The sequence below is a fragment of the Hylobates moloch genome, unplaced genomic scaffold (genome assembly GCF_009828535.3).
Source record: "Hylobates moloch isolate HMO894 unplaced genomic scaffold, HMol_V3 SCAFFOLD_5, whole genome shotgun sequence".
In the NCBI taxonomy this organism is placed as follows: Eukaryota; Metazoa; Chordata; class Mammalia; order Primates; family Hylobatidae; genus Hylobates; species Hylobates moloch.
The window spans coordinates 148,202,589-148,221,960 of record NW_026652280.1 but is presented as its reverse complement, the minus strand read 5'-3'; the positions used below and the strand labels follow the sequence as shown (position 1 = coordinate 148,221,960).

Sequence of the window (19,372 nt, the reverse complement as noted above, 5' to 3'; positions counted from 1 at the left end):
GGACATAAATTATGAAGGTCCTTGCTTTGTACCTTTAGACAAAAGGGAGCCATTGAGGATTATAAGAAGTCATATTCAAATTTATGAGTTTGAAGACGTCTGGAAGTGTGGCTGGCACAGTTTAAATATTTTATCCATTTTCGTTGCTGCTCCTTTATAAGATTTTATTGAGTCAGTGAGACATCCTTTAAAGGAAAATTAGAGATTTTGCCAGCTTAGTACTGACTGCACAAATTCTCTGGCAGAGCACAGGAAAAGCTGTCAAGTAGAACCTCTTGACCGCTAGAGAGATGTTATTCTTCTTTTTTGGTAAGCAGCCAGATAGAACATTTAGAAATACTGAATGAACTTGGCAACAAGAGGAAATACCTCAGCCTAGCATCTTACATCAAATGTCAGACCCAAGTTGAAGCTCTAAGACCTTGTCCTCTCCCATTCCTGCAGAATCATTGTGGTTGGAGGATAAACTCCCTGAGGGTTTATTTTTAGGGAATGATATGAATTGCCAGCTTAAGTTGTATACTCAGACATCTAAATATACAGAGTACACATTGTACAACATATGAGAAATTTGGCTTAGTAATTTCCTCCCATGTGTTAAGGCTCATAATCTTATTTTTAAAGGATTTAGTAATAACACAAAATGAAATTTAACTGGTATTATAAAGTTAAAGTAGGTTCAGAGAAGAAAGCAATATAATGAAAATTGTTGGGATCCCAGAAACATGAGAAATTTCTGGTGCTTGCCTTTACCTGTTTTGTATTGAAGTTATGTCTTAACAGCTTGGATTTCTATGTCCAGGACCATCACTGCCCATATAAGGCCTTTATGTGATTTAGACAAAGGGCCATCCATGTAAGCCCCTTGGGAGGGGACCTTTGTGCCAAGAAGAGGGTTCACTTTCCTTCAGGAAGATGCAGGTCTAGTATTTGGGCTGGATTTCTGCCCCGACTTATTCCTGTGGCAGGGGACCTTTGTGTAACATACAGAATGACCAGTTGTACCTCGTGGCCCTGCTCAAGTCTCTGTAACTGCAGACCTAATCTTAATGACTTCTTGCTCCAGTTTGGGTTAATCTAGTCACTTCTTTCTTCTTTAAACAAAAGAGGGGAGGGTGTAGAAAATGCTGTTACTCTTCTAAAGTGTTTGAATGGTTCCCATTCCCTTTCCTTCTGTTACTCACTTTGCATTGGCAGCTGTACTTCCCAGTTAGGAATCACAGTTGTTGTGCTGGTCAATCATAGTATATAAAAATTTTGATAAATAGGGAATGCCAGAGACAACTGTTGTGGAAATCTTCTTTTGGGTAATATCAGGCTGTTTTGTACATATATTATTTCACATGGGTGAAACTTTATACGTCATCACAAATCAAGAACTTTGACAAGTTCTCTTTTTTTCTTTTTTTTATTATTCCCACCACCTCATCATATATAACTTTTTTTTTCTTTTTTAGAGGAACAGGGTCTCACTCTGTTGCCCAGGCTGGAGCGCAGTGGCGTGATCCTAACTCACTGCAGCCTCAAACTCCTAGGCTCAAGTGATCCTCCTGCCTCAGTCTCCTGAATAGCTGGACTACATTGTGCACACAACCACGCCCGGCTAATGTTTTTATTTTATGTAGAGACGGGATTTTGGTATGTTGCTTGGGCTGGTCTTGAACTCTTGGGGTCAAGTGGTCCTCCCGCCTCAGCCTCCCAAAGCACAAGAATTGCAGGCATGAGCCACTGCACCTGCCCCAAGTTCTCTTTTCTTTTGTTTCAGTGGATTTTATTGTTTCTCTTTTCAATATTGAGGCACATTGAGATTAAAAATCAAGAAAATATCATAACTCTCTTAGTTTTTCACTTTCTGAAATTATGTTGTTTCTGATTTTTATATTCAACTTTGTTCTTTCTCTCAAATTATACTGTAGCATTTTAAAACAAATCAGAAAATAAAAATTATCCACAGTGTGTATGGGCAGATAGTCATACAGAATAAACAAAGAGCAGCAGTGGTTTCCTAGACTTGATTATTTAAACAAATTATAACAGACTCTCTTTGGAAAATAGCTCATCTTGTCAACAGCAGAAGCTTTTCCATGGTTAATCAAAGCATAGAAAGGACAAGGTTCCAAGTCATATTTTAACTGCTGAATATCACTTGGAGAAAAGCTGTTGACATAGAAGTCAGATGACATTGAGACAATTGGCAGGCTTCCTCTTGTTGCTCCTGTTATAAAATCTACAGTGGACAGCCTGGGTTTTAAAAGAAGAGTGGCATCTTTGGAATCTCTACTAGAATCTGCTGAGGTTAAAATAGACCCAGTGTTTTCTAAGTGACAGAAAATAGAACGTGCCTAGGGATGGCAAAAGTGAAATGTAGAAAACCCACTTGGATTGGTCTAAGGAAATAGATCCAGGCCTGAAATTCCAAGTTCCAGGACTTCTAGTTTTCTTTAAAACTTTTAAAGCAAATCCTGCTTTGGAAAAAAACTCAAGTAATATGTGAATTATGAGATTGTGAAAGAAGGGTAAGGCTTGAATCCAGTCAGATTTTTGGCCTAGAATATGTGACAATTGAGTTAAGAGTAAACAGTATGGTTTTAATGTACTTCCAAAGAATATTATCGTTTATATCTGTGTACAGTGAATGTTTTAAAAGTTCTGGATGATTGAGACAGTTTAAATTTTTTTTTAATTTTAGATTTACTTATTTTAAAATGTTACCAAAATAAAAAAGAGCTACTTCACTGAGAGCCAGTGTGGTAATTTACAGAGTATTTTAAATTTAATGTACAGTCAACCAGTTTGGGGAAAGCTTTCAAAAATGAACATCTAATGTTCATTATCATTCATTAAGGAGTGTAAGCTGCATATTTCGGGTTTACAAGATAGTAGTATAAGTTCAGTTAATTTAGGGCTGGCTATTAGAAACATAAGAAATAAGCCAGGTGCGGTGGCTCACAGCTGTAATCCCAGCACTTTGGGAGGTCAAGCCAGGTGGATCACTTGAGGTCAGGAGATTGAGACCAGCCTGGTCAACATGGTGAAACCCTATCTCTACTAAAAATACAGAAATTAGCCAGGCGTGGTGGTGCACACCTCTAATTCCAGCTACTTGGGAGGCATAGGCACAAGAATCGCTTCAACCTGGGAGGTGGAGGTTGCAGTGAACCAAGATTGTTCCGCTGCACTCCAGCCTGGGCAACAGAGTGAGACTCTGTTTCAAAAAAAAAGAAAAAAAAAAAAAGAAACATAAGAAATTTAACAGAGTTCTGAAAACAAGTTAAAGTCATAAGCAAAATGACCCAGAGTAACTGTATGATAGGCTCTCTAGAGATTTTCATGTCCTGGGGACGGTCCATTTATAATAATAAATTTTAGTTTACATGAACAAATATGTAAGTGTTCGTTATGTGTTCAGTAATCTCCGGAGAACTGTACGAACCACCAGGAAAAACAAAAAGGGAAAGGAAAGAAAGTAAAGTCCCTCCACTCAAGTTATGTTACAAATGGGAATATTGAGGAACAGAGAAGATAAGAAACTTGCTCAAGGTTACACAGCTAATAAGTAACAGAATCAGTATTGGAATTCAAGCTCCAGAACCCATGGTTTTAACACTTTTGCTATACTGCCTTACATAGGAGCAAAAAATTGGATGAATTTTGAAGGATGTTTACAGGGGATAATACTTGAACTGAGTATTAAAAAAAAATGTGCTTGTGAGTAGCATGGGGCAAGGGAGCAGAAGGAGAGTAGGATATATGTAGAGTAGAAACAGGAGGAACCAGAAGCTTGAATAAAGAGTGCATTTGGTAATGATAGTAATAGCAAAAATTATTTTATGCTCACGATGGACCAAGTACTGCGCCTCCACAAATCTCATTTAACTTTTGCAACAACTCTAGGAAATTAATATTGCTATCTTCAGTTTACCTAGGTGGTAAGTAGCAAATCTTAGGATCAGGATCCAGATGCTGGCTGGCTGAATCCAGAAACCACGCTTTTACCCATTACATTACTGTATGACAAGTGGGGATATGGTCAACATACCCTCAGGTAAAGCAGAAAGTTTTTTTCTTTTTTTTTTAAGTAATTAATGGAAAAGAACATTGGATAGGTAGGGTAATCAGAGATAATGGAAAGCTTTGAAAACCAATAGAGGAGCCATTTGATTAGAAAATGGCTTTTTTTCCCAAGTTACAAAAACTCAATATACATAATTAGGCTGTTCTTCTCTAATGATTACATATGTCAAGTAAAATAGTCTGTGAAAGCACTTAGAATACTTGGACACATAATAGTGACTCAAAAAATATAAGCTGAATCTGAGTCTTCTAAAGAACTTGTAAGCTCTTTGCACTGTAGTTAAAATATGAACAACAAATGCTGTAACAGCAATGTCCAATAGAAATATAATGTGAGCCACAAATGTAATTTTAAAATTTCTAATAGCCACATTAAAGGCTCAAAAGAAACAGATAAAATTAATTTTAATAATATATTTTCTTAAACCCAGTATATTTTAATAAGATGTTTTCTCTTTTTTGGTGCTAAGTCTTCAGAATCTATTATGTATTTTACACTTACTGCACTTCTCATTTCATGTGTTTAACAGACACATGTAACTAGGAGCTACTGTATTGGACACCAGGGCTCCATAGTTTTATAGCATAGCATCTGGTATCAGATGACCTGAGTTTGAATACTACCATTCTCTTTCTTAAGAGTGTAAGTATGTAGCAGCTACTTAGCCTCTCTGTGCCTTAGATTCCTGATACATAAAATGAGAAAACTAATAGAATCTACCTCATCAAAGGGTTATTGTGGGAATTAAAAATAAGATAATATATGTAAAGCATGTAACTTGGTATCTGGCAAGTATTGAGTGAAAAATAAATGAAAACTAAATGTTTATTTTGATTAATTGCATCACTTTTCTATTGTTATGATTAAATAGCAGACATTCCTTAGTTTCCATGTCTTCTCCTTCTTGAAAGTATTTGGTTATCCCCACTTAAACATTCCCACTTAAAATTCTAAACCAATCACTAAATAGCCAAGTAAGGTTGCAGAGCTAGAGAAAAAAGGTTATGAGAGGTATATACTTGGCATTATACACTATTACTATTGTTGGTATTCACTACAGGGTACAAATAAATTATTTTCAATTTGCTGTTATATTTAACACTCATCAAGTCTTTTGACTTTTGAATCTAGCATCATTATAGATGCTTTCTCAATCAGGTTATAAAATTCGTGTCTGGTAATAATTTACAGCATCATTGGCAACACTGAAATACAGAAAGCATTCATTGTCTTACCCTCCTTCCTCCTGCCTTTGAAGCTCTGATTGAGCCTTTTCTGCTCTCAGCTATTTGGGACCAAGATACATAGTTGATATTGCTTTCTTTTCTTTCCTTCTATTTAAATCCTTAGAGGAAAGTGCACAAAACAAAAAAGTACAATGATATATCACACATTCTTATGTAACTATCATGTACAGCAAAATGTAAAACATTGCCAGCTTTCCAGATGGGTCTTCTTGTAATCCCTTCCAGTCACCTGCAGAATGAGCAACTGTCCTGATGCTCAGGCTAATTACCTTCTAGCTTATTTATTTATTTATTATTTATTTATTTATTTATTTAGAGACAGAGTCTCACTCTGTCACCCAGGCTGGAGTGCAGCTTTCCTGATGCTCAGGCTAATTACCTTCTAGCTTATTTATTTATTTTTTTTATTTAGAGACAGAGACTCACTCTGTCACCCAGGCTGGAGTACAGTGGTGCAATCTCAGCTCACTGCAGCCTCCACCTCCTGGGTTCAAGCAATTCTCGCACCTCAGACTCCTGAGTAGCTGGGATTACAGGTGCCTGTCACCACACCTGGCTAATTTTTGTATTTTTTGTAGAGGCATGGTTTCGCCACGTTGGCCAGGCTGCTCTCGAATTCCTGACCTCAGGTGATCCACCCACCTTGGCCTCCCAAAGTGCTGGGATTACAGGCATCAGCCACTGCGCCCGGTCACCTTCTAGCTTTTAAAAATAATTTTATCACTAAGTGTGTTTAGTTTTGTCTGTTTTTGAATTTTGCGTGAGTGAATTTAATAATAGTTTTTCATTATGAATGAATTCTGCATATAATTCTTCACTGAGCATATTGTTAGATTGATCCATGTTACTGCAGGTAGCAGCAATTCATTTATTTTCATTGTTGTGTAGTATTTCATTGTATGAATATACTACAGTTTGTTTATTCTATATTTGGACATTTGGGTTTTTTTCCAGTTTGGGGCTATTATAAACAGTATTATTGTGAACACTCTTATGCATATAAGCATGCATTTCTGTAAAACACACCCAAGGGTAGAATTGCTAGGTCATAGAGAAAGCCATCTTGAACTTTCATAGGTAATGCCAAACTTTTCAAAGTGGTTCTGCCAGTTGTTTCCACCAGTGGTGTGTGAGAGTTTCCACTGACCGTACATCCTCAACCAAAAAAAAAAAAAATAACCATTTTTCCCCAATTTTAGTGATTCTGGTAGGTGTGTAATGATATTTCACTGTGGTTTTAGGATTTTTTTTTTTTTGGCTGAGAAAAATTCAGAAGTTTCTGAAAATATTGACTAAGATGAAGCCTTTGATTTTTTTCTTTTTTTTTAGAGACAGTGTCATTCTGTCACCCAGGCTGCAGTGTAGTGGCACGATCATGGCTCACTGCAGCCTTGAACTTATGGGCTCAAGCGATTCTCCCGCATCAGCCTCCCGAGAAGCTGGAACTCTAGGTGTGCACCACCACACCCTGCTAACTTTTTAAATTTTTTATAGAGCTGGAGTCTCTTGCCCAGTCTGATCTCGAACTCCTGGGGCTCAAGTGATCCTCCCGCCTCAGCCTCCCAAAGTGTTGAGATTACAGACATGAGCCATTGCACCCAGCTGCCTTTGGTTTTCAGTTTTCCATGCTGTCGCTGTCTTTCAGTACCACAGTCGAGTTGATAAAACTTTTTATTTGTTTTGTTTTGTTTTGAGACAGACCCTTGCTCCGTCACCCAGGCTGGAATAGTTGTTGCAATCTTGGCTCACTACAGCCTCTGCCTCCCAGGCTCAAGTGATCCTCCCACTTAGCCTCCTAAGTAGCTGAGACTACAGGTGTGTGCCACTGCACCAGCTAATTTTTTGTAAAGACAGGGTTTTGCCATATTGCCCAGGCTGGCTTTGAACTTCTGGGCTTAAGAGATTTGCCTGCTTCAGCCTCCCAAAGTGCTGGAATTACAGGCGTGAACCACTGTGCCTGGCCAAGAGTTGATGATACTTTTAAGAAAGAGTATTTTAAAATTTAATTGGATGCATGAAAGCAGTTAGTTTGGGATATTGCCTAAGATTCTTTCTTTATACTTTTTATTGTCATATCTAAAAAACAGATGTGTTATTTCTCTTTGTAATCATTTAGCTGCCATTCCAGGAATCATAACAATTACTGAAATAAGAGGTATAGTCTATGGTTTATGGACTTGGATTTAATGAGTAAATCCAGTTCCTCTGGAAGTGAGCCATTTTTCTTTGTTAGATTTTTTAAAAAATAAAAGTATGGTAACTGATCTGGATGACATTGAATAGCTGGTTACTGTTGACTAAAGTAAAACAGACTTTTTTTTTTTTTTTTTTTTGAGACAGAGTCTTGCTCTGTTGCCCAGGCTGGAGTGCAGTGGCACAATCTCGGCTCACTGCAAGCTCCACCTCCCGGGTTTACGCCATTCTCCTGCCTCAGCCTCTCCGAGTAGCTGGGACTATAGGCGCCTGCCACCACGCCCGGCTAATTTTTTTGTATTTTTAGTAGAGACGGGGTTTCACCGTGGTCTCGATCTCCTGACCTCGTGATCCGCCTGCCTTGGCCTCCCAAAGTGCTGGGATTACAAGCGTGAGCCACCGCGCCTGGCCTAAAACAGACTTTTAACATCTCATGGGTAATGTCTGAAAGGTAAAGTGACACTAGATAAATGTCTGTATTCTACTCTGAAAATAGCAAAAGCCATATGGAAACAAGAGTTAATTGACTTGTAAATTTAATCCCACTCTCGGCCAGGTGCAGTGGCTCTCACACCTGTAATTCCAGTACTTTAGGAGGCCGAGGCGGGCGGGTCACCTGAGTTTGGGAGTTGGAGACCAGCCTGACCAACATGGAGAAACCCCGTCTCTACTAAAAATACAAAATTAGCCGGGCGTGGTGGCGCATGCCTGTCATCTCAGCTACTCGGGAGGCTGAGGCAGGAGAATCGCTTGAATTCGGAAGGTCAAGGTTGTGGTGAGCCAAGGTTGCGCCATTGCACTCCAGCCTAGGCAACAAGAGCAAAATTCTGTCTCAAAATAAATAAATAATAAAATAAAATAAAATAAAATTTAATCCCACTCTGATAATGCCATGACATAATGAAAATTGTGAAACTGTGATTTCTTTTTGTGAAATACTGAGAATGGAAAATAATTAAGATAACGCTTTGAAGGTTGTACACGAGGATTAAGTTTTTTTTTTTTGTTTTTTTTTTTTGAGACGGAGTCTTGCTCTGTCACCCAGCCTGGAGTGCAGTGGCGCGATCTCGGCTCACTGCAAGCTCCGCCTCCCGGGTTCATGCCATTCTCCTGCCTCAGCCTCTCCGAGTGGCTGGGACTACAGGCGCCCGCCACCACGCCCGGCTAATTTTTTTGTATTTTTTTAGTAGAGACGGGGTTTCACTGTGGTCTCGATCTCCTGACCTCGTGATCCGCCTGCCTCGGCCTCCCAAAGTGCTGGGATTACAAGCGTGAGCCACCGCGCCCAGCCGAGGATTAAGTTTTGTATAAAAGCTCAGTGTGTGTGTCTTTGTGTTTAAAAAGCCTTAATATGCACTGAAAAGAGAATTATGGGAGTTTTTCTGGATAATTGAGTGTCCAAAAATACCAGTTTGATAGCTATTTATAAGTGTGAAACAATTATGTTGTTCTATTCTCTAGCTTAATGGAAAAATGTACATTTCTAAAATATTTTTATAATGGAATAATTTAACCTCAGATTTTATCCCATTAGTAGTCATTTAGTAGTAGAAAGATTTTTAGGATGAAAAGTTTTAGGTACTTTAAAAGGATTGATGTAAACGTCATCTGAAAACAATTATAATTTAAACTTGGAAGGTAAATACTTAAAATGTAAAGTCTGATGTCACCAAACATAAAGTAGGAAAAAAATATGTTACATGTATGGTTATTTTTGGTACTTAATAGGAATGAACCTTGTACCAATTGTGGCTTATTCTCTCTTAGAGCTTGGAATATAATTGGTTGTACAACTTTTGATTTAAACATTTAATTGAAGCCAGGTCGATGCTTTGAATAAAAAAAAAAAAAACCCATACTTCCTGGGTAGAGTCACAAGTTGTGATTTTTGGTACTTAGGGTTTTAAACAGAATTTGACAGATTTCTAGTAGAGGTAATAAATTTTAATTTTGGAAAAATTGTGAAATGAAAATTTGGATGAATCAAAGCCAAGGAGACTTCTGCTTTCTTTCTTTTCTTTTCTTTCTTTGTTTCTTTCTCTCCCTCTCTCTCTCTCTTTCTTTCCTGTTTTTTTTTTTTTGACAAGGTCTCACTCTGACATCCAGGCTGGAGTGCAGTGGTGCAGTCGTAGCTCACTGCAGCCTCGAACTCCTGGAGTCAAGCAGTTTTTCTGCCTCAGCCTCCTGAGCATGTGCCACAACACCTGGCTTTTTTTTTTTTTTTTTTTTAATGAGGTCTCACTGTGTTTCCCAGGCTGGTCTCAAAACTCCTGGACTCAAGTGATCCTCCTGCCTCAGCCTCCCAAAGCACTGGGATGATTACAGGCATGAGCCACCTCAGCCAGCTGGTTTCATTTTAAAGAAGATAGTGTCTGACAAATTCAGCAGATTCAGAATCAAAATAAGAAAAATCTATGTATGTTTTATTCTTTGCTCTTTCATACTTATGATACATTTGAAGTTTATCACTTTTCTCCATTATAGTCACATATGTAAGCAGGAAAGTATTTGTTTGAAAATTTAATATTAACAATTAGATTCCTGATAATAGTACGTGAGGATATTCATACCCACATTCCGAATGACAAGTATTGCTAACAGCCTGTCTTGATAGGGTGAGATTAACCATTTCCAAAGAATTTGAACTTTTTCAACCTTTTAAAATTTTGGGGGCATTTATATTTGACCCTCAGGTAAGCAGAGTAAACATCAAGGACCTAGGTCTGATTGTTTTTGACCATTCAGTTTTTAAAGTAGGTCTCATTAAAGCCTGAAAAAGTCACAAATATCTTCTTGAATTGTTTCTTTGTTGCTGTTGTTGTTGTTTTTGAGACGGAGTCTTGATCTGTCCCCCTGGCTGGAGTGCAGTGGTGTGATCTTGCCTTACTGCAACCTCCATCTCCCGGGTTCAAGCGATTCTCGTGCCTCAGCCTCCCAAGTAGTTGGAACTACAGGTGCGCACTTGGCTAATTTTTGTATTTTTTTATTAGAGACGGGGTTTTGCCATGTTGGCCAGGCTGGTCTCGAACTCCTGACCTCAGGTGATCTGCCTGCCTCAGCCTCCCAGAGTGCTGGGATTACAGGTGTGAGCCACCGCACCCGGCCGTGAATTGTTTTAATTGATCAGCTTATCACAAGTGACAGGCCGGATATTTTATGTTAATAATATAGTTGATTTAAATGAACCTACAAGTTCTTCTAATTTGGGCAAGACCACTTGCAAATAAATTGCTGTGTTTCAAACTAGCTGTGATATATGCTGACTTTACCGTGTATAGTAGATAATCCAACTCTGGTTATTATGTACTAAAAAGCCCTTTTAATCAAAAATTAAGCTTAATTCCTTTTTAAATTAAAAATGAATATTTGCTTTGTAACACTGTCTCCCCTACTTGACAGAGTTTCAGATTCAGTTAATCAATGGTACTTACTGTTTTCCTTTTGACATTAGTAGTCTAAATAAAGACTGGGGGAAAAAATCAAAATCAAACTGTGGAATGTGAAATACCACAATGATGTGGAATACCGCTTTCTGAACTTCTCACCTTTTACTTTTAAGATAAAGATACAGATATCACCATGAAGGGTAATGTGGATGACTTTGGCCTGCGAGACACCTTGAGCATCGCATCCACGGATTCCTTTGCTTCTGCAGCTGAGGTAGGACATGTGTGCTCCTAATGACAGTTTCTGTTTCTTTTTTCATGGAAACAGCAGTCTTGTCATCATACTGTAATTCAGTTCGGTCACTATTTATTTAGCATGTCCCGTGTGGTAGGTGCCAGGATACAAAAATGAATAAATCTAACATGAAAATAAGCTCCTACAGGAGCTTACACTCTCTTTAAGGAGATGGACCTGTGAACACATGGTTCAGATGGGCACTTTCATATACTGTAGATTATGGGTGAGGCATAGAAATTAGTATGTTAATGGAAAGTAATTTTTCCACTTATATCAAGAGTCTTAAAGATGTTCAATTTCTTTAGTTCAGAAATCATACTTTTAGATTTTTGTTCTAAGAAGGTGATCAGATTCAAAGATTATATATATAAAAATATTCACTGTTGGCCAGGTGCAGTGGCTTACGCCTGTATTCCCAGTACTTTAGGAGGCTGAGGTGGAAGGATTGCTTGAGCTCTGGAGTTTGAGACCAGCCTGAGCAACATAGTGAGACCTTGTCCCTATAAAAAATTTAAAAAATTAACCAGATGTGGTAGTGAGTAGCCTATAGTTCTGGTTATTCAGGAGGCTGAGGTGGGAGGATCCCGTAAGCCCAAGAGGTCAAGACTGCAGTGGGCCATGATTGTGTCACTGCATTCCAGCCTGGGTGACAGAACAAGACCCTGTCTCAAAAAAAAAAAAAAAAAAATCTCTCTCTCTATATATAGATAGATATAGATATATATGTATACACACACACACACACACACACACACACATACACACATTCACTGTGGTGTTTTAGTAACAATGAAAAACTGAAAATAATCTAATGCCAAATTATGACACATCTGTAATTAGAAATGTTATAGAGCTATAAACATGTTTCCAATAATTTTAATGACATGGGAACATATGTTAAGTGGAAAGATTAGTATGTAAAGTTTTATATAGATTGTATGATTATAATTTTGTAAAAAGGAAACAAACGTGTGTGATATATAAGTATATAGGCAGAGGAAAAAAGGCTAACTATAAATAAACAGTAGTGATTACTGAATTATAAATCTGTGGATAATTTATTTTTCACTGAGATTTAAATTTTTTACCGAAAGAGACTGCTTGAAAAGAGGTCATCTTTTTGTTTTTATTTTTGTACTTAAAACAGCTTTAAAAATTACCTGTGGCCAATTTTATCAGAATATTTGCATTTTTACAGTAGATTTTGGATATAATAATTTTAGGTGCTCTTTTTTCATAGAAATAGTATTATGCCTCTGGCCAGGCACAATGGCTTTACTGTTATCCCAGAACTTTGGGAGGCTGAGGCGGGCAGATCACCTGAAGTCAGGAGGTTGAGACCAGCCTGGTCAACATGGTGAAACCCCATCCCTACTAAAAATTCAAAAATTAGCCGGGCATGATGGTGCATGCCTGTAATCACAGATACTCAGGAGGCTGAGGCACAAGAATCGCTTAAACCTGGGAGGTGGAGGTTACAGTGTGCCAAGATCACACCACTGCAGTCCAGCCTGGTCAACAGAGCGAGACTGTCTCACACACACATGCACAAAAGTAGTATTACACATCCATAACTGATGTGTGACTTTTATCTCTAGTTTGGAAGCTTTAGATATTCCAATACCTGTACCTTAAACTTTGGATCTGCCTTTTTAAAAGCAGTACTGATTCATAATATCTTTTATTCTCTCAAGGTTTTTGTATGTGTGTATATTTCAGCCATCACTTACAGTATCATCTCCTAATTGTTTACATTAAAAAATTTTTTCCACTTACAAGTTTGCAATAGACAGAATATATTTACTTGTTCTATGGGAAAGCTGTTTCCTCTTCCTTTTACCGTTCATTATATACATATTTGTCTTTCTATTCGGTAGATGCTATGTCCTAGGTGGTTTGTAAGGAGAAAAATTGCTATTCACTTTGCACTTTTTTCCATTGTGAAGAACAATATGCCTAATTGCTCTAAAGTTTTTTTCTAATATGCAGCTTTAAAAAATATTTTGCCAAGTGTTCATTGTACTCACTTTATTGTTTAATAAGGTTTAATAAAAATTATTAAATACTTGTGGAAAACAAAATGCATGAATATACACAAAAAGGACTTACTATTCAAGAAATACCCTAAGAATGCTTCCATGGTATAAATGTATGGTCTCAGAATGTGAATGTTCCAAGATAAATTATTTTATAAGAAATGTTTGTTAAATTATTTTTAACTATATGCCAAGCAGTTAATGTTAAATTGGGGAAAATTGTTTTAATGAAGAGTTACTAAGTTAATAGAATCAGAACCGTTTGGGAAGTTAAACAGTTTTTGATCATTCGAAAACCTTTTCAGGATTACCAGAAAGGTTTCTTGCCTAGTTAGATTAAAACAATTTCTGGTATAGGTTTTTCTATAAGCTAGATCAATCATTTGTGAAAGTGATTAACAAGATTTTCCTGTATAAGCTTTGCCAAACATTGGTTTGGAACCACAGATGAAAAGCTTTTTTTTTTTTTTTTTAAATACAGCTTTCTTGACAGTGATTCACATGCCATAAAATTCGCCCTTTTAAAATACAGAGTTCAGTGGTTTATAGTATGTTTATATAGTTGTGCAGCCAGCACTACTTTCTAATTTCAGAACATTTTTATCACCCTAAACACAAACCCCTACCCAATAGCAGTCACTCTCCATCTCCCTTTACCCCCCAGCCCTTGGCACCCAATACCTTCTGACTCTATGAATTTGCCTTATTCTGGACATTTCTTATAAGTGGAATCATACCATGTGATATGTTGTATTTGGCTTTCTTTCACTTAGCACAATGTTTTCTTTCAAGTTCAGAAAGTCTTTTTGATGTTAGGATACCGTCACATTTTACTCCTAATCCTTCCATCTGTTAAAGATATTGTCATTTAATAGGTAGAAACTAATATTGCAGAGAGCAGTTTTTAGCTGTAGATTCCATTTTTTATAGAATTACCACTCTGCAATTGTGTATATGTGTTTAATAGAGAAATCATAGGCTTCTCTTTAAAAAGAAAATTTTATTTAAAAAAATTTTTTTAAATAGAGTTGGGGTCTTGTCATGTTGCCCAGGCTGGTCTCAAACTCCTGAGCTCAAGCAATCCTCCCACGTCAGCTTCCCAAAGTGCTGGGATTATAGGTGTGAGCCACTGTGTCCAGCTGAAAATTTTATTTTTTATAATTCAGATACCTCGGCCGGGTGCACTGGCTCATACCTGTAATCCCAGCACTTTGGGAGGCCGAGGCAGGCGGATCACAAGGTCAGGAGATCGAGACCATCCTGGCTAACACAGTGAAACCCCTCCTCTACTAAAAATACAAAAAATTAGCCGGGCGTGGTGGTGGGCACCTGTAGTCCCTGCTACTCGGGAGGCTGAGACAGGAGAATGGCGTGAACCCGGGAGGCGGAGCTTGCAATGAGCCCAGATTGCGCCACTGCACTCCAGCCTGGGCAACAGTGAGACTGTCTCAAAAAATAAATAAAATAAAATAAAATAAAATAAATAATAAAATAAATAAAATAAAATAAAAATTTAGGTACCTCTACTTGTACTCTAACTGGAACCTTGGAAAGCTTTTGCTATATCCACCTCTGATTTGACAACACTTATTTATAGCAATCCAAAAACTACACCAATAATAGGGCCACGTTCAGTGGATACAGGAGCAAGATGGTGATTCTGGGCAGGCAGTATGGGCTTATTTTGCCAAAGAAAACACAGCAGTTGCATCCTGTTTTGCAAAAACCATCAGTGTTTGGGAATGATTCTGATGATGGTGAGACCTCCATGAGTGAAAGCCTTCAGAGAGAAGCTGCTAAGAAGCAGGCCATGAAACAGACCAAACTGGAATCCAGAAGGCCCTTGCAGAAGATTCTACTGTGTATGAATATGACAGTATTTATGATGAAATGCAGAAAAAAAAAAGGAGGAAAACAATCCAAAATTGCTTTTGGGGAAAGACCGAAAGCCCAAGTATATTCACAACTTGCTAAAAGCAGTTGAGATCAGCAAAAAGGAACAGGAAAAAAGAATGGAAAAGAAAATACAGAGAGAATGAGAAATGGAAAAGGAAATACAGAGAGAATGAGAAATGGAAAAGGGAGAGTTTAATGATAAAGAGGCATTTGTGACATCTGCATATAAGAAAAAACTGCAAGAGAGAGCTGAAGAAGAAAGAGAAAAGAGGGCTGCTGTGCTGGAAGCATGTTTGGATGTAACCAAGCAGAAAGATCTCAGTGGATTTTATAGGCACTTATTAAATCAAGCAGTTGGTGAAGAGGAAGTACCTAAATGTAGCTTTTGTGAAGCCAGATCTGATATAAAGGAAGAGAAATCAAGGGGCTACTCTGATGAAGTAAGTTCAAAAAACAGAATGCCACAAGAGAAATGCATTCTTCAAACTGATGTGAAAGTAGAGGAAAACCCAGATGCAGACAGTGACTTTGATGCTAAGAGCAGCGAGGATGATGAAATAGAAGAAACTAGAGTGAACTGCAGAAGGGAAAAGGTCATAGAGACTCCTGAGAATGACCCCCAAGCACCACAGTAATCAAAACCACTCTCAGTCACCTAGTGAAGAAAGAGGGCACAGTGCCAGACACCACACGAAAGGATCACGAACGTCGAGAGGACACGAGAAAAGGGAAGATCAGCACCAACAGAAGCAATCCAGAGACGAGGAGAGCCATTACACTGACCGTGATTACTGGAAAGAAAGGGATTCTCATAGGCACAGGAGGCCAGTCATAGAGATTCCCATTGGAAGAGGCATGAACAGGAAGATAAACAAAGGGTGATGGACCCAAGAGAAAGAAGTGACAGAGTGTGGAAAAGGGAGAAAGATGGGGAGAAATATTCCCAAAGAGAACAAGAAAGAGAGACAACAAAATGATCAAACTGACACAGTGAGAAAGGAGAGAAGGAAGAGAAAAGCAAAGCAAAGGAAGAGCATATGAAAGGAAGGAAAGATATGAAAATAATGATAAATACAGAGATACAGAAAAACAAGAAGTAAGTGTTCAATTTTCAGAAAGAAATCTTCAGAAAGGAAAGCAGCCCAAGTTCTAGGGGAAAGGATAAATTTCTTGACCGAGAAAGATCCAACAAAATGAGAAACATGACAAAGGACAAAGAAAGAAACCAGGAGAAACGCTCTAATTCTGAATCATCACTGGGAGCAAAACACAGACTCACAGAAAGGCAAGAGAAGGGTAAAAAAACAAGGGAGACCACCTGAGGCAGTGAGCAAGTTTGCAAAGAGGAACAATGAAGAAACTGTAATGTCAGCTAGAGACAGGTACTTGGCCAGGCAGATGGTGCAGGTTAATGCAAAGAGCTATATTGAGAAACAAGATGATTGATGGCTACCCCAAGAGAAAGAGTTAAGGAAGCACGGAAAACTGTAATTCCTGGAACCTGCTGCGTAAAACCATAAAGGAGTGTGTTACCAGTAGTTTGGAGGGCATTTTTAAATTTATTTTCAAAATTTTAGATTAAAATCAAAAGTCAGTCTTACATCTTGGATGTTTGGATGTGGATGTTTGGCTGAATTTATATATAGTATGTACTTATCAATGCCACATTCTTTGTTGTATTCCAGAACCATAAGAGTGTGCTAATTCCCTGTAGGTACATAATGAGGAAAATTGGCTCCACTACAACCATTAAAAAATAATTTTGGCCAGATGTGGTAGCTCATGCCTGTAATACCAACATTTTGGGAGGCCGAAGCAGAAGGATCACTTGAGGCCAGGCATTCAAGACCAGCCTCTGCAAGATAATGAGACCTTGTCTCTATTTAAAAAACAAAAAGCCTGGCGTGGTGGTGCATGCCTGTAGTCCCAGCTGTTCGAGAGGCTGAGGCAAGAAGATCACTTGAGCCTAGGAATTTGATGTTACAGTGAGCTATGATCATACCACTGCACTCCAACCTGGGCAACAGAGCGGGACCGTGTCTCTAAAAACACCTTTTTTTAAATAAATAATTTAACTCTTCTAATAACGTTGGTTTTGTTGCACGAGCTGTTTGTTTTATAAATATTGTGTTTCAGATAAAATATGGATTTGAACAATAGAAAATATACTTTACGTTCTGAAATTTGTATTAAAGTGTAAAATGTGAATCATACATCTTGTCTAAATAGCTTACAGCATAGTTGGCTTAAATGAAAATAAAAAATAGTGATATGCTTAAAAAATACACCAATAGTAATATACAAAGCGACAAAGATGAATATTTAGGATAATTATAACCTGAAAAGGGAGAGAGGGCTACATCTATCATTTAAAATTTTTCTTCTATGAACGTATGAAGGCATGGCCATCCGTGGTGCTCACGCCTGTAATCCCAGCACTTTGAGAGACCGAGATGGGCGATCACCTGAGGTCAGGAGTTCTAGACCAGCCTGGCCAACATGGTGAAACCCAGTCTCTACTAAAAATACAAAAATTAGCCAATATGGTGGCACACGCCTGTAATCCCAGCTACTCAGTAGGCTAAGGCAGGAGAATTGCTTGAACCTGGGAAGCAGAGGTTGCAGTGAGCCAAGATTGTGCCATTGTACTCCATCCAGCCTGGGCAACAGAGTGAGACTCTCTCTCAAAAAAAAAAAAAAAAAAAAAAGTAGGCTTGACTGGGGCTGAAAGATCTGTTCCCAAGATAACTCACTCCTATGAATGGAAAGTTGGTGCTATCCATTAACAGAAGACCTAAGTTTCTCACCACATCGACTTTTCTATAGGACTATTTGAGTATCTTTACAGCATGGCACCTGGCTTCCTGCAGAGGGAGTACCCAAGAGAGGGCAAGGTGGAAGTGGTGACTGTTTTGACCTATCCTCAGAAATCTCATTCTGTCATTTCCACAATGTGCTGTTGGTTACACTGTTGGTTACACAGGTTAGCCCTATTCAATGTGGGATGGGATGTGAGTAACCAGGGTGAGAGAATCATTGAAGGGTGGCTGTTTTAAGTTCCTATTGTCTATTAAGGGATACAGATTGGTAAAAGCCTGCTTTCTTTAAGTCTTATTTTTAATTTTAGGTGATTGATTTGAAAGGAAAATGTAAACATGTATAAAATGGTCCACATTAAAATAGAACTTAGCCTATTTCATGTCCCTTCTTGTAATAATCTTGAAACCTCAGACATTTCATTCATGGTCATTCAGAGGACCTGGTCTGGATTAAGTCTTTTAAAAAACATTACTTCAAATTTAGCAAAGTCATTACATGCCAAGGAGGATAAGGCTCGGTCCATCTTGTACCTCATGGGGCCCAGGAGAAGTAATTTAGGATGTTTGAAATCTTTAGCTAATCCCCAAACACAGTTTTCACTGGTTGCTTCATATGTGGGAATTATCTATTTTTGTGTTGTTATTGTTGCTGTTGTTGTTGACTTGTTTGATTTCTTTTTTTTTGAGATGGAGTTTTGCTCTTGTCGCCCAGGCTGGAGTGCAATGGCATGATCTTGGCCCACTGCAACCTCCACCTCCTGTGTTCAAGTGATTCTCCTGCCTCAGCCTCCCTCAGCTGGGATTGCAGGCACCTGCCACCACACCCAGCTAATTTCTGTATTTTTAGTAGAGATGGGGTTTTGCCATATTGGCCAGGTTGGTCTTGAACTCCTGACCCTCAGATGATCCACCCACCTCGGCCTCCCAAAGTGCTAGGATTACAGGCATGAGCCACGATGCCAGGCCTTGTTTGATTTCTTTTATGGTCATATTTATGGTACCTGTGAAATATGGGAAATAACAAAAGGTAGGATGATGATTTGGTGTAAACAAATACAGTATTACTTTTCTTTTTGAAAATATTAAAATGAGTTTTTAAAATGTAGCCTTTTGGGAGAAGAATAATTTCAAAATATATAGGAAATTTCAGCTAGTAAAAAAAAAGACCCCCTTTTAATAGTAAATTGCATGTTCCATAGCTGAAATTAACTGCATTATTGACTGCTGCTTCTGAAATAACTTCTCAGCTCTATTTAAATGTTAATTTTTTTCTAAAACCTTTTAAAATATGTTTGGGAATTTTGTTGAAAAATTCTTCCTATGTGATGTATTCTGAAATGAGAATTTCAACCAATGTTTTAATGAGTTTCTTTTTGCTTAAAAAAGTTTAAGATTAATGATTTAAATAAATGTTTCTGAGCT

General features: G+C 38.1%; 1 protein-coding gene and 1 pseudogene across 4 annotated transcripts in view; both read left to right on the top strand.

Moving 5' to 3' along the window:
* MIGA1 (mitoguardin 1) overlaps positions 1 to 19,372 on the top strand; it is a 97,494-nt gene that overhangs the window by 52,215 nt on the left and 25,907 nt on the right. For all 4 annotated transcript variants that reach the window (XM_032155533.2, XM_032155532.2, XM_058439646.1 and 1 more), the window contains one exon: positions 11,075 to 11,175. In XM_032155533.2, the coding sequence (XP_032011424.1) occupies positions 11,075 to 11,175 (101 nt within the window). The remainder of the gene's footprint in view (positions 1 to 11,074; positions 11,176 to 19,372) is intronic.
* Positions 14,725 to 17,159, top strand: LOC116469863 (nuclear speckle splicing regulatory protein 1-like; annotated as a pseudogene).